The sequence below is a fragment of the Rutidosis leptorrhynchoides genome, chromosome 1 (assembly GCF_046630445.1).
Source record: "Rutidosis leptorrhynchoides isolate AG116_Rl617_1_P2 chromosome 1, CSIRO_AGI_Rlap_v1, whole genome shotgun sequence".
NCBI lineage: Eukaryota > Viridiplantae > Streptophyta > Magnoliopsida > Asterales > Asteraceae > Rutidosis > Rutidosis leptorrhynchoides.
Window position 1 is genome coordinate 708850607 of NC_092333.1, and position 26004 is coordinate 708876610.

Genomic DNA, 26004 nt, shown 5'->3' on the forward strand with positions numbered 1-26004 from the left:
AATAAATAATTTACCTACCCTATTATTCACAAGGGCATTTTCGGAAGTTCACCAAAATTATTGTGGATTTATCAAAATTGGAGTTGGAAGTTTGCCGTTAAAAAAAAAAAAAAAAAAAAAAAAAAAAAAAAAAAAAATTGGAGTTGGAAATATCAGCTCGCCTCTTTTCTAATATACAGAACACATACCATACCATACATATATAATGGTGTTTTTTTTTTTTTGAAAAGCAAGCCAAATATATTGATTAATAACCAAAAGTGTTACAAAGTGATACATAGACGTTGTGACATATCAGTCGGTCACAACTATACACACGAGACATTACAACGTAAAACAAAATTATAAATTGGAGTTTGCGAGTTGGCAAACAACCCACGAATCACGAAACAGAAACACGACTTTATGCTAAACTAAAGTAGACATTCGGAGTGCTTATCCACGTGAGCCAATCAAATTTCTTCCTAATAATTCTTTGAGAGATTCAATCGAATGACTTAGTTTGAATTTCATTTAAAGTCATCGGAGCGGTCCGCGATTTTCCTTGAAAAACCTTGTTGTTGCGATTTTTCCAAAAAAAAATACACACTAACACATCCTATTGCTTGCCAAACTTTTGCGCCAAGTGAAGACATGTGACCCGAAGCCTTACCCGATAGGATTTCGTCAATACTAAAGTTTGTGAAGTTGCCGATCCCCCACCACCCAAAAACTCGATTCCAAACCTCAATGGCGTGAGTACAAAAAATTAAAGAGTGGTCCACCGATTCCACGTCATCGTCACACAAGGGGCATCTAACGGAGTGCAAGTGGATACCCCTCTTGTCTAACTCTGTACGAACCGGAATCCTTTTTTTACGAACCCGCCAAGCGAAAATTTCCAGTTTTTTTGGAACGAGATTATTTCTTAATGTTTCTTGTGAAGAGAAATGACTTCCTAAAATATGTTCGTCGATGAGTACCGAAAGCTTCTTGACTGTAAATCGCCCGTTTGATGCAAGAGTCCACCTCCATACATCCGTGTTGTTGCTGTCGGATGTGTAACCCGCTAACAAATCAACAAGTGAGTCTAGTTCAGTTTTCGTACGCCCATTTGGTACCCTGACCCAATCGAAAGTTGCTGTGGCCGATCCCGAGCTGCTGTCTACACGCACCCGATCACTAACTCAAACATCTGGTTGCCTTTCAAGCTTGAATAGCCTAGGAAATTTTTGACATAAGTTGCTGTATCCCAGCCATAATTCTGTCCAAAATGCCGTAGAGGAACCATCCTGCACAGTTTTACACATCGAAGCCGAGAAAGAAATGTCCATGCTATCACTACACCTTCTTGCCATGACAATATTAGACCAAGTACCGGAATAAGGAGAACGAAATTCCCCACCCCCCGAAACCAGACCCCCGTTCGAACCATAGATACTTCGAATGATTTTTACCCAAAGCACGTTGGTTTCGGTTTTAAACCTCCACCACCACTTTCCCAATAACGCCAAATTTTTACTTTTCAAAGACCCAAAATTTAAACCCCCGTGCCCATATGGAGAAATAACACCCTCCCATTTAACCCAAGGAATTTTACAACCCGATTCATTCCCGCCCCAAAAAAATGTAGGTCTCACGGTCGAACATTTTTATGAACATAAGACATACCATACATATATAATGGTGTTTACTCGAACATTTTTATAAACAGAAGACATACCATACAAAAACACGTGATTATATTCTTTTTGGGTTGTTTGTAAATATTAAAAAAAAAAAACTGAATGTTGTGGACCTGTGAGTACTCTTTTGTAGTGTTGTAAAAAACCCGATTACTCGCCGATTAATCTCCGATTAATCATTTTTAGGAGCAATCCGTTCCGATTTTCAAAAATCCATTTAATTAAATTGTCAACGTCAATTGATGGATCAAAATCGAATTTGGTAATCAAAGTCAGTCAAAGTCAAAAATGGTTAACACTTTAACATGATTTTAAACTAGAATTTTATAGTTTTGAAGCAAAATGAACAATTTTAGACAATTATGTTAAAAATTATCTTTATATTTATAGTTTTTTTCTATACTTACACATATAATTTTTAAAATTTAATATTAATGTATACTAGACAATTCGATTAATCTCCGATTAATCCCGGAATTGCTGATTAATCCTTCCAAAGTCCCGACCGATTAATTCCTGAATAGCAAATTTTGCAACCTTGCTCTTTTGGTCACAATTTTTGGAACAAAAAAAAACTTTTCAGATGAAAGGTTACCTAATGGCCACTCTGTTTTATGAGCCTTCAACCAGGACCATGCTTTCATTTGAATCAACAATGAAACGCTTTCATTTGACCCATATTATTTTGCAGATACAATAAGGACGCTTGAAGGGTATTCGGAGTTTCGGACATAATTGTAATGAGACATTTTGAAAGTGGGGTTGCTCGAAGAGCTACCATGACAGCTAACATTCCTGTCATTAGTGCTGGTGATGGAAAATTTGGAAAAGAAAGGTGATTAATGTGAGGGACGAAATTACCCTCACATGCTTGTCACATGTGAGGGGTAACTGTTTAATATATAACTAAGGTTATGCTAAGGTACTACCCAAGAAACTTATTGATGCAAAAAATAAAATATAGGTTTTGTCATGAAAAAGTATACAAACTATAGATACCAATGGCGTAATTTTTTTCTAATATAAATGCATGGTGTACAAATGGTTGAAATATATGTGAGGGTTGTAGGGGTTTGTATATGAAATTTCATAAAAGTATTTAGCAGCGGAAGCATGTACAACAATTTTTAAACCTTTCAAAAACTCCTCACCAAGGATCCAATTGCATGTTGTTAATAAAACTAAATAATAAATAGTGAGTTTAAAGACTACAACCTTTGAAGACTTTGAACTTGAGAAGTTATGGATGCTAAGAATACTAAGAAGCCAACGTAGCCTTCCTCTATCGGTAATCCACACTTGAGCAAAGTTCCAATACCAAATGGATGCTAGTCCTTATCAACCAATAATAAGTGAAATAACAAGATGAAGAACAATCTTGTTCCTTCTTGTCTTATACAACTATCTTACACTAACTACTAACTCTTTTGCTATTAAAAGAAATACTTAGAAGTTAATTTTTGAGAGTTGCTTGCATGAGAGAAAAATGAAAGAAAATACTTCTATTCTCTCCTTTCAAGTGTACGTACATGTATTTAACAAATGTATGTTAGTTAGCTTTTAATAAGTGTTCTTACACTTAAAAATACATAAAGTAAAAGTTAAGGGAGATGATACTTCCAACACTCACTTTGATAAATCCACCATCAATTCACGCTTGTTTTCAAAAATGTCCTTCAAAAAATTCAAATAAGAAAATTGTGTAAGGCATAATTTAAGGGCAGTATAGTAAATTTAGGTGAAAGTAGTAAAATTAATGTTGGAAATATCATTTCCCTATTCTATCATAAATGCGAGATGAAATGATGGTATAAAATCATGATTATACTTCCACCATCTCCATGTGCAAAAATGGGGTGTAAAGATGTCCAATAAATGACCCACTTGTTTAACATTTTACTTACATTTGTTCTTTCATATTTGTCAAACAAATATATAACACAATAATGTTACTTGCAACATTAATAAGTGTATATTTATATACATATATATATATATACAGTGTTACTTCATTGCAAATTATTATTTTATCTAAATAATAATATCATATTCATATTATAGTTGATCATATTTAAATCACATTTAAATACTTAATTAGGTATTTAATTGCTCTTTGTGTGTGACCCTATAGGTTCACATATTATTAGTAGTGTAAACATAAGTTGTGTCTTGGGCATTAATAACCAACAATCTCCCACTTGCACAAGATTCAACATATGTCAACACAGACAGTGGTAAACGTCTAGCAACATGTCACTGCCCCTAACAACACATGAAAAATGTCATTCCGAGCATCTATTGATTCTGAAGTTACTTCTTCAAATCAATATATAGGTAAGGTATCAGTTATCCCTTTGTTACTGACATCTCGTTAAGCATGAGACATGGATAGTAATCAATCTCGTATTTAGCTCATACATTATGTTACTCGATCAAGATTGAAAATGATAAAACAAACACCATTGAATACATCAATATAGTTTGAGCGTGGCCACGCATCTTAATCAATTTAAATCATTGAGGGGCCCATAGATGTCAATCTCTCATCCAGATGAGAGGAACAAATCCCGTCTAGACTACACACGTCTCTCATGTGTCTCATATTATACTTAACAATAGCTTTTATGATTGCCTGGCTAAAGAACAATGTTTAACTATGTCAAAGTATAACAATCCTCACATTTAAGACCCAATATGTATCTACGGTCTAAGGATATAAAGATATTACCATTTTCAAGAATCACTTATGACATCGATCCATGAAGTGATCTTGAAAGCGGGTCATGTCCAATGTTTATTCTTCAATAAACATAGGTGAATTTGGTTGCAACTCCCTTGCTCTACTTTTATCTTCATGAAAGTCAACCAACTTATTCACATTATTCTTAACTCACAACTATTCCCATAGTTGTGATCGACTATGGACGTTTTAGAATAACGGGGTTATTCAAGGATTTAAACATACTAATAAAGAACACAACAATTATTAATGAGTATGATTATCTCCAAATACATCATATCATTTAATATAAATGTTGCATAAATATTCCAAAATATCATAATACTAAATTACAAATCATTCCAATCATTAACATTGCGAAGCCCTATGCACCGAGCTTGACCCTCGTGTTTTGATTGTGCCAAAGCCTTTGTAAAAGGATCAGTAAGGTTTTGATCTGTGTGAACTTTGCGAATACAAACATCTCCGTCTCCCACTATGTGTCGTATATAGTGGAATCTCCTAAGGATATGTTTGGTGCTGTGATGCGATCTAGTTTCTTTTGCTTGAGCAATAGCACCATTGTTGTCGCAAAATATTTCTATGGGGTCTTCTATGCTTGGCATCACCCCTAAATCAGCAATGAACTTTTTCATCCACGCAGCCTCTTGTGCTGCCTCCGATGCAGCAATGTATTCTGCTTATGTAGTAGATTGTGCAACTACTTTCTGCTTAGAACTTTTTCAAGTTATAGCTCCTCCATTCAAGATAAAGACATATCCAGATTGTGATCATGAATCATCTCTATCAGTTTGGAAGCTAGCATCTGTGTAGCACTTTACAGTAAGATCTTCTTCCACACCACCATAAATCAAGAACATATCTTTAGTCCTTCTCAAGTACTTTAGGATGTTCTTGACAGCCATCCAGTGGCTTTCACCTGGATTTTGTTGGTATCTACTGTAGTGACCCGAACTTTTCCATGTTTATATATATTAAATGAAATTGTTATTTACATGATTAAGTGTTTCCAACATGTTAAGCAATCAAACTTGTTAAGACTTGATTAATTGAAATAGGTTTCATATAGACAATTGACCACCCAAGTTGACCGGTGATTCACGAACGTTAAAACTCGTAAAAACTATATGATGACATATATATGATTATATATATAGTTAACATGATATTATGATAAGTAATTATCTCATTAGGTATTTTAACAATGAGTTATATACATAAAATTGAGTTTATTGAATTAAGAAACTCGAAACGATATATATATAACGATTATCGTTATAACAACGTCTTACTAAATACATATGAATCATATTAAGATATTGATACACTATGTTTAATCATGATAAATGATAAGTAAACATGTCATTAAGTGTATTAACAATGAACTACATATGTAAAAACAAGACTACTAACTTAATGATTTCGAAACGAGACATATATGTAACGATTATCGTTGTAACGACATTTAATGTATATATATCATATTAAGATATATTAATATATCATAATATCATGATAATATAATAATTTAACATCTCATTAGATATAATAAACATTGGGTTAACAACATTTAACATGATCGTTAACTTAAAGGTTTCAAATCAACATTTACATGTAACGACTAACGATGACTTAACGACTCAGTTAAAATGTATATACATGTAGTGTTTTAATATGTATTCATACACTTTTGAAAGACTTCAAGATACTTATCAAAATACTTCTACTTACCAAAAATACTTACAATTACATCCTCGTTCAGTTTCATCAACAATTCTACTCGTATGCACCCGTATTCGTACTCGTACAATACACAACTTTTAGATGTATGTACTATTGGTATATACACTCTAATGATCAGCTCTTAACAGCCCATGTGAGTCACCTAACATATGTGGGAACCATCATTTGACAACTAGCATAAAATATCTCATAAAATTACAAAAATATTAGTAATCATTCATGACTTATTTACATGTAAACAAAATTACACATCCTTTATATCTAATCCATATACCAACGACCAAAAAGACCTAAAAACACTTTCATTCTTCAATTTTATTCATCTAATTGATCTCTCTCAAGTTCTATCTTCAAGTTCTAAGTGTTCTTCATAAATTCTATAAGTTCTAGTTTCATAAAATCAAGAATACTTCCAAGTTTGCTAGCTTACTTCCAATCTTGTAAAGTGATCATACAACCTCAAGAAATCTTTCTTATTTACAGTAAGATATCTTTCTAATACAAGGTAATACTCATATTCAAACTTTGATTCAATTTCTATAACTATAACAATCTTATTTCGAGTGAAAATCTTACTTGAACTTGTTTTCGTGTCATGATTCTGCTTCAAGAACTTTCAAGCCATCCAAGGATCCTTTGAAGCTAGATCTATTTTTCTCATTTCCAGTAGGTTTATCCACAAAACCTGAGGTAGTAATGATGTTCATAACATCATTCGATTCATATATATAAAACTACCTTATTCGAAGGTTTAAACTTGAAATCACTAGAACATAGTTTAGTTAATTCTAAACTTTTGCGCAAACAAAAGTTAATCCTTCTAACTTGACTTTTAAAATAAACTAAACACATGTTCTATATCTATATGATATGCTAACTTAATGATTTAAAACCTGGAAACACGAAAAACACCGTAAAACCGGATATACGCCGTCGTAGTAACACCGCGGGCTGTTTTGGATTAGATAATTAAAAACTATGATAAACTTTGATTTAGAAGTTGTTCTTCTGGGAAAATTATTTTTCTTATGAACATGAAACTATATTCAAAAATCATGGTTAAACTCAAAGTGAAAGTATGTTTTCCAAAATGGTCACCTAGACGTCGTTCTTTCGATTGAAATGACTACCTTTACAAAAATGACTTGTAACCTATATTTCCGACTATAAACTTATACTTTTTCTGTTTAGATTCATAAACTTAAGTTCAATATGAAACCATAGCAACTTGAAACCCTCAAAACGGATTTAAAACGAAGAAGTTATGGGTAAAACAAGAATGGATATTTTTGCTTGTTGTAGCTACGTGAAAATTGGTAACAAATCTATATTAATCATATCCTAGCTAACTTATATTGTATTATACATGTATTCTAATATATTATGTAATCTTGGGATATCATAAACACGTATGTAAATGTTTTGACATATCATATCGACCCATCTATATATATTATTTGGAACAACCATAGACACTCTATATGCAGTAATGTTGGAGTTAGCTATACAGGGTTGAGGTTGATTCCAAAAATATATATACTTTGAGTTGTGATCTAGCCTGAGACATGTATACACTGGGTCGTGGATTGATTCAAGATAATATATATCAATTTATTTCTGTACATCTAACTATGGACAACTAGTTGTAGGTTACTAACGAGGACAGCTGACTTAATAAACTTAACACATCAAAATGTATTAAAAATATTGTAAATATATTTTGAACATACTTTGATATATATATGTATATATTTTTTATAGGTTCGTGAATCGACCAGTGGCCAAGTCTTACTCCCGACGAAGTAAAAATCTGTGAAAGTGAGTTATAGTCTCACTTTTAAAATCTAATATTTTGGGATGAGAATACATGCAGTTTTATAAATATTTTACGAAAAAGACACAAGTAAATGAAACTACATTATATGGGTGAATGATCGAAGCCGAATATGCCCCTTTTGCTTGGTAACCTAAGAATTAGTAAACTGATCTACTAATTGACGCGAATCCTAAAGATAGATCTATTGGGCCTAACGAACCCCATTCAAAGTACCAGATGCTTTAGTACTTCGAATTCGTTTTTATCATGTCCAAAGGATTTCCCGGAATGATAGGGGATATTCTTATATGCATCTTGTTAATGTCGATTACCAGGTGTTCACCATATGAATGATTTTTATTTCTATGTATGGAATGTATATTGAAATATGAAATCTTGTGGTCTATTATTATGATTTGATAATATATAGGTTAAACCTATAACTCACCAACATTTTTGTTGACGTTTTAAGCATGTTTATTCTCAGGTGATTATTAAGAGCTTCCGATGTTGCATACTAAAATAAGGACAAGATTTGGAGTCCATGCTTGTATGATATTATGTAAAAACTGCATTCAAGAAACTTATTTTTGATGTAATATATTCTTATTGTAAACCATTATGTAATGGTCGTGTGTAACGGTATATTTTAGATTATCATTATTTGATAATCTACGTAATGCTTTTTAAACCTTTATAGATAAAATAAAGGTTATGGTTGTTTTAAAAATGAATGCAATCTTTGAAAAACGTCTCATATAGAGGTCAAAACCTCGCGACGAAATCAATTAATATGGAACGTTTATAATCAATATGAACGGGACATTTCAGTTGGTATCAGAGCGTTGGTCTTAGAGAACCAGAAATTTGCATTAGTGTGTCTTATCGAGTTTGTTAGGATACATTAGTGAGGCTGGACTTCGACCGTGTTTTCTTTAAAAACGATTGCTTAACACTTTTGTTGGAAACTATATATTATTAACATGTAAATATTATGTGATATATTAACCTCTTAATGTGTTTGATATTGTGTGATAGATGTCTACCACTAGTACAAATCCCATCGATTCACCTAATAATAATGAAGAGTCGAATATATTTTGGGAAGATTCACGAATTCCCGAAGAGGAACCGGAAGAAGAGGAACCGGAAGAGGAGGAACCGGAAGAGGAGGAACCGGAAGAAGAGGAACCGGAAGAGGAGGAACCGGAAGAAGAAGAGGTTCCGGAGGAAGAAATATTGATACCTATAGTAAATCGATTAAATAAAAGAAAATCCTCAACCAACGGACCAAAGTTAATAATAGTCAATGGTGTTTTCGCCGAGGAAGCAAAATATTGGGAAGATTACCAATTTTTCGATGAATCGGATCCCGATGAGGATTCCGATGATGTTATAGAAATTACCTCGACCCAATTTAATAAAGCGAAAGAAAATAATAAGGGAAAAGGTATAAAAATAGAGAAACCCGATTCCAACCCCGATGAACTTTATATGTATTGGTAACATCCGTATTTCCTAAAATGTAACAATGACCCGAGAACCTCTAAACCACCAGGTTTTTCTAAACCATTATGGAAAACGACGGCTCGTATTAGAGGAACACCATATATTCCTAGAAAATTAGGAAAACGAACCAAGTCCGAAAAATAAGAAACCAGTGATTCAGATTAGAGGGTTGTAATCATGTTGTGTATTATATATATTGTAGTGTGCTTGTACTTTTATGTTCTATGTAAAAATTGCTTGTATTGTTTGTTAATTATCTTTTATGAATCTAATCCTTGTCTATTTTACAGTATAAAAACAAAATGGACGTTAAGGGTAGACAACCGAATATTTTAGAAGATCTACCAGAGGATATGATTGAGGAAATCTTGTCTAGAGTCGGTCAGAATTCATCAGCACAATTAATTATGGCAAAATTAACTTGTCAAACATTTGAAAGACTTTCCAGAAATGCCTTAGTTTATAAAAGGCTTTCCTTTGATAGGTGGGGTATATCACATTGGGAGATCGTAAGTTACGCCTTGTTTTCTTTAAAGCGTTAAATGCGGGGAACTCAAATGCAATTTTAAGCTACGGGTTAAGAACCTATTTTGACTCAACATATCCCAACATAGGATTTCGTGAATTAGAAAGAGCTTCTAACATGCAACATAAAGAAGCATGTTATGCTTATGGGTTAGTGATGTTCGCTTCTTACCAAAGTGAGAAAAAGAACATCGGATTGCAACTTTTAAATAAAACCTTCCCACAAGTGACGGATTCAGTAGTTGGGGTGAGAAACAAGGTTTTTAGATTATTACGGGGCTGTTGGACATTACGAAACCCTCGTCCTTTTGACGACATTACAACATGCTGCCTAGCCAATGGTCATAACGGTTATTTTCCACAAGACCAAGGATGGGAAGTCGTCTTTGTAAAACCAGAATGCATGACTTGTTTCTGGACTTATGAATTACGTGTCTTTATTTCCTTTGCTGAACAACTTGCATATTAACTAGGTTTATCTTCAAAACTGTCCTGTATCAAAGTGTACTATATTTCATGTTATATGTAATATATCGAAGTTGTAAGTTTAAAGAATATTTGTATGTGATATATTATTATAATCAGTTTTTCATATGGAATTGTAGTAGTTGAATTGTATATTAGCTACTAAGTATGAACTTAACAGGTAGGTAGTACCCGAATTTAAACTTATAAAATGCTAATATGAAGAAAAAGCTTTTATAAATGAGTTCATATTATGCTACAAAATACTATTGACTACTCTTAATATTCTGTATGATTAACTCGATTCAGTTGGCTATTTTGAAGGAAATGGCACCGACTACTCGACACACCATGAATATGAGCGAAGAGGAATTTTGTACCTTTCTTGCTGCAAACATAGCCGAAGTACAGGCTGCGCTACATACCAACAATAACTCTGAATCTAGCAATGCAGCTAACGGCATAAGAAATTGTGTAGGATGTGAAATGTCCCGTTCTTATTGATTAAAAACGTTCCATATTAATTGATTTCGTTGCGAGGTTTTGACCTCTATATGAGACGTTTTTCAAAGACTGCATTCATTTTAAAACAAACCATAACCTTTATTTCATCAATAAAGGTTTAAAAAGCTTTACGTAGATTATCAAATAATGATAATCTAAAATATCCTGTTTACACACGACCATTACATAATGGTTTACAATACAAATATGTTACAACAAAATAAGTTTCTTGAATGCAGTTTTTACACAATATCATACAAGCATGGACTCCAAATCTCGTCCTTATTTAAGTATGCGACAGCGGAAGCTCTTAATAATCACCTGAGAATAAACATGCTTAAAACGTCAACAAAAATGTTGGTGAGTTATAGGTTTAACCTATATATATCAAATCATAATAATAGACCACAAGATTTCATATTTCAATACACATCCCATACATAGAGATAAAAGTCATTCATATGGTGAACACCTGGTAACCGACATTAACAAGATGCATATATAAGAATATCCCCATCATTCCGGGACACCCTTCGGATATGATATAAATTTCGAAGTACTAAAGCATCCGGTACTTTGGATGGGGTTTGTTAGGCCCAATAGATCTATCTTTAGGATTCGCGTCAATTAGGGTGTCTGTTCCCTAATTCTTAGATTACCAGACTTAATAAAAAGGGGCATATTCGATTTCGATAATTCAACCATAGAATGTAGTTTCACGTACTTGTGTCTATTTTGTAAATCATTTATAAAACCTGCATGTATTCTCATCTCAAAAATATTAGATTTTAAAAGTGGGACTATAACTCACTTTCACAGATTTTTACTTCGTCGGGAAGTAAGACTTGGCCACTGGTTGATTCACGAACCTATAACAATATATACATATATATTAAAGTATGTTCAAAATATATTTACAACACTTTTAATATATTTTGATGTTTTAAGTTTATTAAGTCAGCTGTCCTCGTTAGTAACCTACAACTAGTTGTCCACAGTTAGATGTACAGAAATAAATCGATAAATATTATCTTGAATCAATCCACGACCCAGTGTATACGTATCTCAGTATTGATCACAACTCAAACTATATATATTTTGGAATCAACCTCAACCCTGTATAGCTAACTCCAACATTCACATATAGAGTGTCTATGGTTGTTCCGAAATATATATAGATGTGTCGACATGATAGGTCGAAACATTGTATACGTGTCTATGGTATCTCAAGATTACATAATATACAGTACAAGTTGATTAAGTTATGGTTAGAATAGATTTGTTACCAATTTTCACGTAGCTAAAATGAGAAAATTATCCAATCTTGTTTTACCCATAACTTCTTCATTTTAAATCCGTTTTGAGTGAATCAAATTGCTATGGTTTCATATTGAACTCTATTTTATGAATCTAAACAGAAAAAGTATAGGTTTATAGTCGGAAAAATAAGTTACAAGTCGTTTTTGTAAAGGTAGTCATTTCAGTCGAAAGAACGACGTCTAGATGACCATTTTAGAAAACATACTTTCACTTTGAGTTTAACCATAATTTTTGGATATAGTTTCATGTTCATAATAAAAATAATTTTCTCAGAATAACGACTTTTAAATCAAAGTTTATCATAGTTTTTAATTAACTAACCCAAAACAGCCCGCGGTGTTACTAAGACGGCGTAAATCCGGTTTTACGGTGTTTTTCGTGTCTCCAGGTTTTAAATCATTAAGTTAGCATATCATATAGATATAGAACATGTGTTTAGTTGATTTTAAAAGTCAAGTTAGAAGGATTAACTTTTGTTTGCGAACAAGTTTAGAATTAACTAAACTATGTTCTAGTGATTACAAGTTTAAACCTTCGAATAAGATAGCTTTATATGTATGAATTGAATGATGTTATGAACATCATTACTACCTTAAGTTCCTTGGATAAACCTACTGGAAAAGTGAAAAATGGATCTAGCTTCAACGGATCCTTGGATGGCTCGAAGTTCTTGAAGCAGAATCATGACACGAAAACAAGTTCAAGTAAGATCATCACTTGAAATAAGATTGTTATAGTTATAGAAATTGAACCAAAGTTTGAATATGATTATTACCTTGTATTAGAATGATAACCTACTGTAAGAAACAAAGATTTCTTGAGGTTGGATGATCACCTTACAAGATTGGAAGTGAGCTAGCAAACTTGAAAGTATTCTTGATTTTATGTAACTAGAACTTGTAGAATATATGAAGAACATTTAGAACTTGAAGATAGAACTTGAGAGAGATCAATTAGATGAAGAAAATTGAAGAATGAAAGTGTTTGTAGGTGTTTTTGGTCGTTGGTGTATGGATTAGATATAAAGGATATGTAATTTTGTTTTCATGTAAATAAGTCATGAATGATTACTCATATTTTTGTAATTTTATGAGATATTTCATGCTAGTTGCCAAATGATGGTTCCCACATGTGTTAGGTGACTCACATGGGCTGCTAAGAGCTGATCATTGGAGTGTACATACCAATAGTACATACATCTAAAAGATGTGTATTGTACGAGTACGAATACGGGTGCATACGAGTAGAATTGTTGATGAAACTGAACGAGGATGTAATTGTAAGCATTTTTGTTAAGTAGAAGTATTTTGATAAGTGTATTGAAGTCTTTCAAAAGTGTATAAATACATATTAAAACACTACATGTATATACATTTTAACTTAGTCGTTAAGTCATCGTTAGTCGTTACATGTAAGTGTTGTTTTGAAACCTTTAGGTTAACGATCTTGTTAAATGTTGTTAACCCAATGTTTATAATATCAAATGAGATTTTAAATTATTATATTATCATGATATTATCATGTATGAATATCTCTTAATATGATATATATCCATTAAATGTCTTTACAACGATAATCGTTACATATATGTCTCGTTTAAAAATCATTAAGTTAGTAGTCTTGTTTTTACATATGTAGTTCATTGTTAATATACTTAATGATATGTTTACTTATCACAGTATCATGTTAAATATATATATATATCCATATATATGTCATCATATAGTTTTTACAAGTTTTAACGTTCGTGAATCACCGGTCAACTTGGGTGGTCAATTGTCTATATGAAACATATTTCAATTAATCAAGTCTTAACAAGTTTGATTGCTTAACATGTTGGAAACATTTAATCATGTAAATATCAATCTCAATTAATATATATAAACATGGAAAAGTTCGGGTCACTACAGTACCTACCCGTTAAATAAATTTCGTCCCGAAATTTTAAGCTGTTGAAGGTGTTGACGAATCTTCTGGAAATAGATGCGGGTATTTCTTCTTCATTTGATCTTCACGCTCTCAGGTGAACTCGGGTCCTCTACGAGCATTCCATCGAACCTTAACAATTGGTATCTTGTTTTGCTTAAGTCTTTTAACCTCACGATCCATTATTTCGACGGGTTCTTCAATGAATTGAAGTTTTTCGTTGATTTGGATTTCATCTAACGAAATAGTGAGATCTTCTTTAGCAAAACATTTCTTCAAATTCGAGACGTGGAAAGTGTTATGTACAGCTGCGAGTTGTTGAGGTAACTCAAGTCGGTAAGCTACTGGTCCGACACGATCAATAATCTTGAATGGTCCAATATACCTTGGATTTAATTTCCCTCGTTTACCAAATCGAACAACGCCCTTCCAAGGTGCAACTTTAAGCATGACCATCTCTCCAATTTCAAATTCTATATCTTTTCTTTTAATGTCAGCGTAGCTCTTTTGTCGACTTTGGGCGGTTTTCAACCGTTGTTGAATTTGGATGATCTTCTCGGTAGTTTCTTGTATAATCTCCGGACCCGTAATTTGTCTATCCCCCACTTCACTCCAACAAATCGGAGACCTGCACTTTCTACCATAAAGTGCTTCAAACGGCGCCATCTCAATGCTTGAATGGTAGCTGTTGTTGTAGGAAAATTCTGCTAACGGTAGATGTCGATCCCAACTGTTTCCGAAATCAATAACACATGCTCGTAGCATGTCTTCAAGCGTTTGTATCGTCCTTTCGCTCTGCCCATCAGTTTGTGGATGATAGGCAGTACTCATGTCTAGACGAGTTCCTAATGCTTGCTGTAATGTCTGCCAGACTCTTGAAATAAATCTACCATCCCTATCAGAGATAATAGAGATTGGTATTCCATGTCTGGAGACGACTTCCTTCAAATACAGTCGTGCTAACTTCTCCATCTTGTCTTCTTCTCTTATTATTAGGAAGTGTGCTGATTTGGTGAGACGATCAACTATTACCCAAATAGTATCAAAACCACTTGCAGTCCTTGGCAATTTAGTGATGAAATCCATGGTAATGTTTTCCCATTTCCATTCCGGGATTTCGGGTTGTTGAAGTAGACCTGATGGTTTCTGATGCTCAGCTTTGACCTTAGAACACGTCAAACATTCTCCTACGTATTTAGCAACATCGGCTTTCATACCCGGCCACCAAAAATGTTTCTTGAGATCCTTGTACATCTTCCCCGTTCCAGGATGTATTGAGTATCTCGTTTTATGAGCTTCTCTAAGTATCATTTCTCTCATATCTCCAAATTTTGGTACCCAAATCCTTTCAGCCCTATACCGGGTTCCGTCTTCCCGAATATTAAGATGCTTCTCGGATCCTTTTGGTATTTCATCCTTTAAATTTCCCTCTTTTAAAACTCCTTGTTGCTCCTCCTTTATTTGAGTAGTAAGGTTATTATGAATCATTATATTCATAGATTTTACTCGAATGGGTTCTCTGTCCTTCCTACTCAAGGCATCGGCTACCACATTTGCCTTCCCCGGGTGGTAACGAATCTCAAAGTCGTAATCATTCAATAATTCAATCCACCTACGTTGCCTCATATTCAGTTGTTTCTGATTAAATATGTGTTGAAGACTTTTGTGGTCGGTATATATAATACTTTTGACCCCATATAAGTAGTGCCTCCAAGTCTTTAATGCAAAAACAACCGCGCCTAATTCCAAATCATGCGTCGTATAATTTTGTTCGTGAATCTTCAATTGTCTAGACGCATAAGCAATCACCTTCGTTCGTTGCATTAATACACAACCGAGACCTTGCTTTGATGCGTCACAATAAATCACAAAATCATCATTCCCTTCAGGCAATGACAATATAGGTGCCGTAGTTAGCTTTTTCTTCAATAACTGAAACGCTTTCTCTTGTTCATCATTCCATTCAAATTTCTTCCCTTTATGCGTTAATGCAGTCAAGGGTTTTGCTATTCTGGAAAAGTCTTGGATGAACCTTCTGTAGTAACCAGCTAGTCCTAAAAACTGGCGTATGTGTTTCGGAGTTTTCGGGGTTTCCCACTTTTCAACAGTTTCTATCTTTGCCGGATCCACCTTAATACCTTCTTTGTTCACTATGTGACCGAGGAATTGAACTTCTTCCAACCAAAATGCACACTTTGAAAACTTAGCGTACAATTCTTCCTTCCTCAATACTTCTAACACCTTTCTCAAATGTTCACCATGTTCTTGGTCATTCTTTGAGTAAATAAGTATGTCATCAATGAAAACAATGACAAACTTGTCAAGGTATGGTCCACACACTCGGTTCATAAGGTCCATGAACACAGCTGGTGCATTAGTTAAACCAAACGGCATGACCATAAACTCGTAATGACCGTAACGTGTTCTAAAAGCAGTCTTTGGAATATCATCTTCTTTCACCCGCATTTGATGATACCCGGAACGTAAGTCAATCTTTGAATAAACAGACGAGCCTTGTAGTTGATCAAATAAGTCTTCGATTCTCGGTAGTGGGTAGCGGTTCTTGATGGTAAGTTTGTTCAACTCTCGGTAGTCGATACACAACCTGAATGTACCATCTTTCTTCTTGACAAACAAAACAGGAGCTCCCCACGGTGATGTGCTTGGTCGAATGAAACCACGCTCTAAAAGTTCTTGTAATTGGCTTTGCAGTTCTTTCATCTCGCTGGGTGCGAATCTGTAAGGAGCACGAGATATTGGTGCAGCTCCTGGTACAAGATCTATTTGAAATTCAACGGATCGATGTGGGGGTAATCCCGGTAATTCTTTCGGAAATACATCGGGAAATTCTTTTGCGACGGGAACATCATTGATGCTCTTTTCTTCAGTTTGTACTTTCTCGACGTGTGCTAGAACAGCATAGCAACCTTTTCTTATTAATTTTTGTGCCTTCAAATTACTAATAAGATGTAGCTTCGTGTTGCCCTTTTCTCCGTACACCATTAAGGGTTTTCCTTTTTCTCGTATAATGCGAATTGCATTTTTGTAACAAACGATCTCTGATTTCACTTCTTTCAACCAGTCCATACCGATTATCACATCAAAACTCCCTAACTCTACTGGTATCAAATCAATCTTAAATGTTTCGCTAACCAGTTTAATTTCTCGATTCCGACATATATTATCTGCTGAAATTAATTTACCATTTCCTAATTCGAGTAAAAATTTACTATCCAAAGGCGTCAATGGACAACTTAATTTAGCACAAAAATCTCTACTCATATAGCTTCTATCCGCACCCGAATCAAATAAAACGTAAGCAGATTTATTGTCAATAAGAAACGTACCCGTAACAAGCTCCGGGTCTTCTTGTGCCTCTGCCGCATTAATATTGAAAATCTTCCGCGGCCTTGTCCATTCGTGTTCTCCTGGTTCGGGCAATTTCTAATAATGTGGCCCGGTTTTCCACATTTATAACAAACTACATTGGCATAACTTGCTCCGACACTACTTGCTCCGCCATTACTCGTTCCGACACCATTTGTTCCTTTCGTTCTATTAACCCATGGTCCGTAGACCTCACACTTCGCCGCACTATGACCATTTCTTTTACACTTGCTGCAAAATTTGGTGCAGAACCCCGAGTGATACTTTTCACACCTTTGGCATAGCTGCTTCTGATTGTTGTTGTTGTTGCGGTTATTATTGTTATTGGGATGATTGTTGTAGTTGCTGTTGTTGTTGTTGTTGTTGTTGGGCCGTTTGTTGTAGTTGCGATTGATGTTGCGATTATTGGGATAATTGTTGCGATTATTATTGTAATTGCTGTTGTTGTTGTATTGGTGATTCTTATCACCGTTTTCCTCCCACTTTCTTTTGACTTGCTTCACATTGGCCTCTTCAGCAGTCTGTTCTTTAATCCTTTCTTCAATCTGGTTCACTAGTTTGTGAGCCATTCTACATGCCTGTTGTATGGAGGCGGGCTCGTGTGAACTTATATCTTCTTGGATTCTTTCCGGTAATCCTTTCACAAACGCGTCGATCTTCTCTTCCTCATCTTCGAATGCACCCGGACACAATAGGCACAATTCTGTGAATCGTCTTTCGTATGTGGTAATATCAAATCCTTGGGTTCGTAACCCTCTAAGTTCTGTCTTGAGCTTATTGACCTCGGTTCTGGGACGGTACTTCTTGTTCATCAAGTGCTTGAATGCTGACCATGGTAGTGCGTACGCATCGTCTTGTCCCACTTGCTCTAGATAGGTATTCCACCATGTTAACGCAGAACCTGTGAAGGTATGCGTAGCGTACTTCAATTTGTCCTCTTCAGTACACTTACTTATGGCAAACACCGATTCGACCTTCTCGGTCCACCGTTTCAATCCGATCGGTCCTTCGGTTCCATCAAATTCCAAAGGTTTGCAGGCAGTGAATTCTTTGTAGGTGCATCCTACACGATTTCCTGTACTGCTAGATCCAAGGTTATTGTTGGTATGTAGCACAGCCTGTACAGCGGCTATGTTTGAAGCTAGAAAAGTACGGAATTCCTCTTCATTCATATTCACGGTGTGTCGAGTAGTCGGTGCCATTTCCTTCAAAATAGTCAAATGGAACAAGTTAATTATACAGAATATTAAGAGTAGTTAATAGTATTTCGTAGCATAATATGAACTTATTTATAAAAGCTTTTTCTTCATATTAGCGTTTTATAAGTTTAAATTCGGGTAGTACCTACCCGTTAAGTTCATACTTAGTAGCTAATATACAATTCAACTACTACAATTCTATATGAAAAACTGATTATAATAATATTTCGCATTCAAACTTTTACACAATATTTTACAAACTTACAATACCGCTTATTTTACATATAGCATGAAATATAGCACACAATAAATTTGATACAAGATGGTTGTGAAGATAATTCTAGCTAGTACACAAGTCGTTCAGCAAAGGCAATAAAGACACGTAATTCATACGTCCAGAAATAAGTCATGCATTCTGGTTTTACTAGGATTACTTCCCATCCTTGGTCTTGTGGAACATAACTGTTATGGCTGTTGATAAGACAGCGTGTTGTAACGTCGTCAAAGGGACGAGGGTTACGTAATGTCCAACAGTCCCGTAACAATCTAAAAACCTCATTTCTTACCCCAATTACCGACTCCGTCACTTGTGGTAACGTTTTGTTTAATAGTTGTAGTCCAATGTTCTTGTTCTCACTTTGGTGAGAAGCGAACATTACTAATCCGTAAGCATAACATGCTTCTTTATGTTGCATGTTAGCCGCTTTTTCTAAATCACGAAGTCCAATATTCGGATATATTGAGTCAAAATAATTTCTTAACCCATTGCGTAAAATAGCATTTGGGTTCCCCGCAATATATGCGTCAAAGTAAACACATCGTAACTTATGGATTTCCCAATGTGATATCCCCCATCTTTCGAACGAAATCCTTTTATAAACCAAGGCATTCTTGGAACGTTCTTCGAATGTCTTACAAACTGATCTCGCCTTAAATAGTTGTGCCGAAGAATTCTGACCGACTCTAGACAAGATTTCATCAATCATGTCTCCGGGTAGGTCTCTTAAAATATTGGGTTGTCTATCCATTTTGTGTTTTTATACTGTAAAATAGACAAGAGTTAGATTCATAAAAAAAAATAATACTTATTAATACAAGCAATTTTTACATATATCATAAAGCATAAGCACACTATATTACATATATTACATCACACGAATACAGCTATCTTATTCCGACTCGCTTGTTTCTTCTTCTTCGGTTTTGGTTCGTTTTGCCAAGTTTCTAGGGATATATAATGTTCCCCTAATACGAGCCGTCGTTATCCACATTGGTTTAGAAAAACCTGGTGGTTTAGAGGTTCCCGGGTCATTGTTACAACTTAAGGACTTCGGGGGTTGACGATACATATAAAGTTCATCGGGGTTGGAATTAGATTTCTCTATTTTTATGCCCTTTCCCTTATTATTTTCTTTTGCCTTTTTAAATTCAGTTGGGGTAATTTCTATAACATCATCGGAATTCTCGTCGGAATTCGATTCATCGGAGAATTGGTAATCCTCCCAATATTTTGCTTCCTTGGCGGAAACACCATTGACCATAATTAACCTTGGTCGGTTGGTTGAGGATTTTCTTTTACTTAACTGTTTTATTATTTCCCCCACCGGTTCTATTTCTTCATCCGGTTCCGATTCTTCTTCCGGTTCCGATTCTTCTTCCGGTTCCGATTCTTCTTCCGGTTCTGACGCTTCTTTCGGTTCCTCTTCGGGAACTTGTGAATCAGTCCACGAATCATTCCAATTTACATTTGACTCTTCATTATTATTAGGTGAGTCAATGAGACTTGTTCTAGAGGTAGACATCTATCACATAATATCAAACGCGTTAAGAGATTAATATATCACATAATATTCACGTGTTAAAAATATATAGTTTCCAACAAAATTTGTTAAGCAATCATTTTTCAAGTAAACACGATCGAAGTCCAGACTCACTAATGCATCCTAACAAACTCGATAAGACACACTAATGCAAAATTCTGGTTCTCTAAGACCAACGCTCGGATACCAACTGAAATGTCCCGTTCTTATTGATTAAAAACGTTCCATATTAATTGATTTCGTTGCGAGGTTTTGACCTCTATATGAGACGTTTTTCAAAGACTGCATTCATTTTAAAACAAACCATAACCTTTATTTCATCAATAAAGGTTTAAAAAGCTTTACGTAGATTATCAAATAATGATAATCTAAAATATCCTGTTTACACACGACCATTACATAATGGTTTACAATACAAATATGTTACAACAAAATAAGTTTCTTGAATGCAGTTTTTACACAATATCATACAAGCATGGACTCCAAATCTCGTCCTTATTTAAGTATGCGACAGCGGAAGCTCTTAATAATCACCTGAGAATAAACATGCTTAAAACGTCAACAAAAATGTTGGTGAGTTATAGGTTTAACCTATATATATCAAATCATAATAATAGACCACAAGATTTCATATTTCAATACACATCCCATACATAGAGATAAAAGTCATTCATATGGTGAACACCTGGTAACCGACATTAACAAGATGCATATATAAGAATATCCCCATCATTCCGGGACACCCTTCGGATATGATATAAATTTCGAAGTACTAAAGCATCCGGTACTTTGGATGGGGTTTGTTAGGCCCAATAGATCTATATTTAGGATTCGCGTCAATTAGGGTGTCTGTTCCCTAATTCTTAGATTACCAGACTTAATAAAAAGGGGCATATTCGATTTCGATAATTCAATCATAGAATGTAGTTTCACGTACTTGTGTCTATTTTGTAAATCATTTATAAAACCTGCATGTATTCTCATCTCAAAAATATTAGATTTTAAAAGTGGGACTATAACTCACTTTCACAGATTTTTACTTCGTCGGGAAGTAAGACTTGGCCACTGGTTGATTCACGAACCTATAACAATATATCCATATATATTAAAGTATGTTCAAAATATATTTACAACACTTTTAATATATTTTGATGTTTTAAGTTTATTAAGTCAGCTGTCCTCGTTAGTAACCTACAACTAGTTGTCCACAGTTAGATGTACAGAAATAAATCGATAAATATTATCTTGAATCAATCCACGACCCAGTGTATACGTATCTCAGTATTGATCACAACTCAAACTATATATATTTTGGAATCAACCTCAACCCTGTATAGCTAACTCCAACATTCACATATAGAGTGTCTATGGTTGTTCCGAAATATATATAGATGTGTCGACATGATAGGTCGAAACATTGTATACGTGTCTATGGTATCTCAAGATTACATAATATACAATACAAGTTGATTAAGTTATGGTTAGAATAGATTTGTTACCAATTTTCACGTAGCTAAAATGAGAAAATTATCCAATCTTGTTTTACCCATAACTTCTTCATTTTAAATCCGTTTTGAGTGAATCAAATTGCTATGGTTTCATATTGAACTCTATTTTATGAATCTAAACAGAAAAAGTATAGGTTTATAGTCAGAAAAATAAGTTACAAGTCGTTTTTGTAAAGGTAGTCATTTCAGTCGAAAGAACGACGTCTAGATGACCATTTTAGAAAACATACTTCCACTTTGAGTTTAACCATAATTTTTGGATATAGTTTCATGTTCATAATAAAAATCATTTTCTCAGAATAACAACTTTTAAATCAAAGTTTATCATAGTTTTTAATTAACTAACCCAAAACAGCCCGCGGTGTTACTACGACGGCGTAAATCCGGTTTTACGGTGTTTTTCGTGTCTCCAGGTTTTAAATCATTAAGTTAGCATATCATATAGATATAGAATATGTGTTTAGTTGATTTTAAAAGTCAAGTTAGAAGGATTAACTTTTGTTTGCGAACAAGTTTAGAATTAACTAAACTATGTTCTAGTGATTACAAGTTTAAACCTTCGAATAAGATAGCTTTATATGTATGAATTGAATGATGTTATGAACATCATTACTACCTTAAGTTCCTTGGATAAACCTACTGGAAAAGTGAAAAATGGATCTAGCTTAAACGGATCCTTGGATGGCTCGAAGTTCTTGAAGCAGAATCATGACACGAAAACAAGTTCAAGTAAGATCATCACTTGAAATAAGATTGTTATAGTTATAGAAATTGAACTAAAGTTTGAATATGATTATTACCTTGTATTAGAATGATAACCTACTGTAAGAAACAAAGATTTCTTGAGGTTGGATGATCACCTTACAAGATTGGAAGTGAGCTAGCAAACTTGAAAGTATTCTTGATTTTATGTAACTAGAACTTGTAGAATATATGAAGAACACTTAGAACTTGAAGATAGAACTTGAGAGAGATCAATTAGATGAAGAAAATTGAAGAATGAAAGTGTTTTTAGGTGTTTTTGGTCGTTGGTGTATGGATTAGATATAAAGGATATGTAATTTTGTTTTCATGTAAATAAGTCATGAATGATTACTCATATTTTTGTAATTTTATGAGATATTTCATGCTAGTTGCCAAATGATGGTTCCCACATGTGTTAGGTGACTCACATGGGCTGCTAAGAGCTGATCATTGGAGTGTACATACCAATAGTACATACATCTAAAAGATGTGTATTGTACGAGTACGAATACGGGTGCATACGAGTAGAATTGTTGATGAAACTGAACGAGGATGTAATTGTAAGCATTTTTGTTAAGTAGAAGTATTTTGATAAGTGTATTGAAGTCTTTCAAAAGTGTATAAATACATATTAAAACACTACATGTATATACATTTTAACTTAGTCGTTAAGTCATCGTTAGTCGTTACATGTAAGTGTTGTTTTGAAACCTTTAGGTTAACGATCTTGTTAAATGTTGTTAACCCAATGTTTATAATATCAAATGAGATTTTAAATTATTATATTATCATGATATTATCATGTATGAATATCTCTTAATATGATATATATCCATTAAATGTCTTTACAACGATAATCGTTACATATATGTCTCGTTTAAAAATCATTAAGTTAGTAGTTTTGTTTTTACATATGTAGTTCATTGTTAATATACTTAATGATATGTTTACTTATCATAGTATCATGTTAAATATATATATATATATATCCATATATATGTCATCATATAGTTTTTACAAGTTTTAACGTTCGTGAATCACCGGTCAACTTGGGTGGTCAATTGTCTATATGAAACATATTTCAATTAATCAAGTCTTAACAAGTTTGATTGCTTAACATGTTGGAAACATTTAATCATGTAAATATCAATCTCATTTAATATATATAAACATGGAAAAGTTCGGGTCACTACAGGATGCTCCTACAAAGAATTCACTGCCTGCAAACCTTTGGAATTTGATGGAACCAAAAGGACCAATTAGATTGAAACGGTGGACCGAGAAAGTCGAATCGGTGTTTGCCATAAGTAAGTGAACTGAAGAGGACAAAGTTAAGTACGCTACGCATACCTTCACAGGTACTGCGTTAACATGGTGGAACACCTATCTTGAACAGGTAGGATAAAATGCTGCTTACGCACTACCATGGTCGGCATTCAAGAAATTGATGAACGAGCAGTACCGTCCTAAAAACAAAGTCAATAAACTCAAGGCAGAACTTGGAGAATTACGAACACAAGGGTTCGACGGTACCACATATGAACGACAATTCACAGAGTTGTGCCTATTGTGTCCGGGAGCATTCGAAGATGAAGAAGAAAAGATCGACGCATTTGTAAAAGGGTTACCAGTAAGGATTCAGGAATATGTGAGTTCACACGAGCCCGCTTCTATACAGAAGGCAAGTCGAATGGCTCATAAACTCATAAATCAGATTGAGGGAAGAATTAAAGAGCAGGCGGCCGAAGAAGCCAACACGAAACAACTCAAGAGGAAGTGGGAGGAAAACAGTGACAAGAGTCACCAGTACAACAACAACAACAATTACAACCACAATTGCAACAACTATCCCAACAACTGCAACAACAATCGCAACAATAACCGCAATCCTAACAATAACTACAACAAACATCCCAACAACAACAACAACAACTACAAAAACTGTTTCAACAACAATAACAATCCCAACAACAACCTCAATAACAACAACGGCAACAAAAACCAAAAACAGCCATGTCATAGGTGTGAAGAAAATCATCAGGGGATTTGCACGACATTTTGAAACAGGTGTAAAAGAAATGGTCATAGCGCGACAAAGTGTGAGGTCTATGGAATAAAGTTTAACAGAACTAAAGGAACAAATAATGTCAGAACAAGTAATGCCGAAACAAATAGTGTCGGAGCAAGTAATACCAACGCTGTTTGTTATAAATGTGGAAAATCGGGCCACATTATTAGAAATTGCCCGAATCAGGGGAATACAAATGGGCAGGATCGTGGAAGAGTTTTCAATATTAATGCTACAGAAGCACAGGAAGACCCGGAGCTTGTTACGGGTACATTTCTTATTGACGATAAATCTGCTTATGTTTTATTTGATTCGGGTGCGGATAGAAGCTATATGAGTAGAGAATTTTGGGCTAAATTAAGTTGTCCATTGACGCCTTTGGATAGTAAATTTTTACTTGAATTAGCAAACGGTAAATTAATTTCAGCAGATAATATATGTCGGGATAGAGAAATTAAACTGGGTGATGAAACGTTTAAGATTGATTTAATACCATTCGAGTTAGGGAGTTTTGATGTAATAATTGGCATGGACTGGTTGAAGAAGGTAAGAGCAAAGGTTGTTTGTTACAAAAATGCGATTCGCATTATGCGGGAAAAAGGAAAACCTTTAATGGTGTATTGAGAAAAGAACAACGCGAAGTTAAATCTTATTAGTAGTTTGAAGTCACAAAAACTAATAAGAAAAGGTTGTTACGTCATTCTATCACACATCGAGGAAGTTAAACCTGAAGGAAAGAACATCAGTGATGTTCTCGTCGCAAAGGAATTTTCCGATGTATTTCCGAAAGAATTACCGGGATTACCCCCACATCGATCCGTTGAATTTCATATAGACCTTGTACCAGGAGCTGCACCAATAGCTCGTGCTCCATACAGACTCGCACCCAGCGAAATGAAAGAATTACAAAGTCAGTTACAGGAACTTTTAGAGCGTGGTTTCATTCGACCAAGCACATCACCATGGAGAGCTCCTGTTTTGTTTGTCAAGAAGAAAGATGGTACATTCAGGTTGTGTATCGACTACCGAGAGTTGAACAAACTTACCATCAAGAACCGTTATCCAT

General features: G+C 34.4%; 1 protein-coding gene across 1 annotated transcript; it reads right to left on the reverse strand.

The window, feature by feature from the left end:
- Positions 1-509: 509 nt before the first annotated feature.
- Positions 510-1337, reverse strand: LOC139853907 (uncharacterized). Its single transcript, XM_071843247.1, has 2 exons — positions 1183-1337; positions 510-1140 (listed from the first exon to the last, which is right to left on the reverse strand). Exons 1-2 carry the CDS (start codon positions 1335-1337, stop codon positions 510-512), a joined length of 786 nt encoding a protein of 261 aa, XP_071699348.1.
- Between the last annotated feature and the right edge of the window lie 24667 nt (positions 1338-26004).

Excerpts from the sequence above, each read along its gene's own strand:
- LOC139853907 (XM_071843247.1), bottom strand. The coding sequence starts at position 1,337 with ATGGCAAGAAGGTGTAGTGATAGCATGGACATTTCTTTCTCGGCTTCG. Across the intron at positions 1,141-1,182 it reads AGGCTATTCAAGCTTGAAAG|CAGCTCGGGATCGGCCACAG; the intron begins GCAACCAGATGT and ends GCGTGTAGACAG.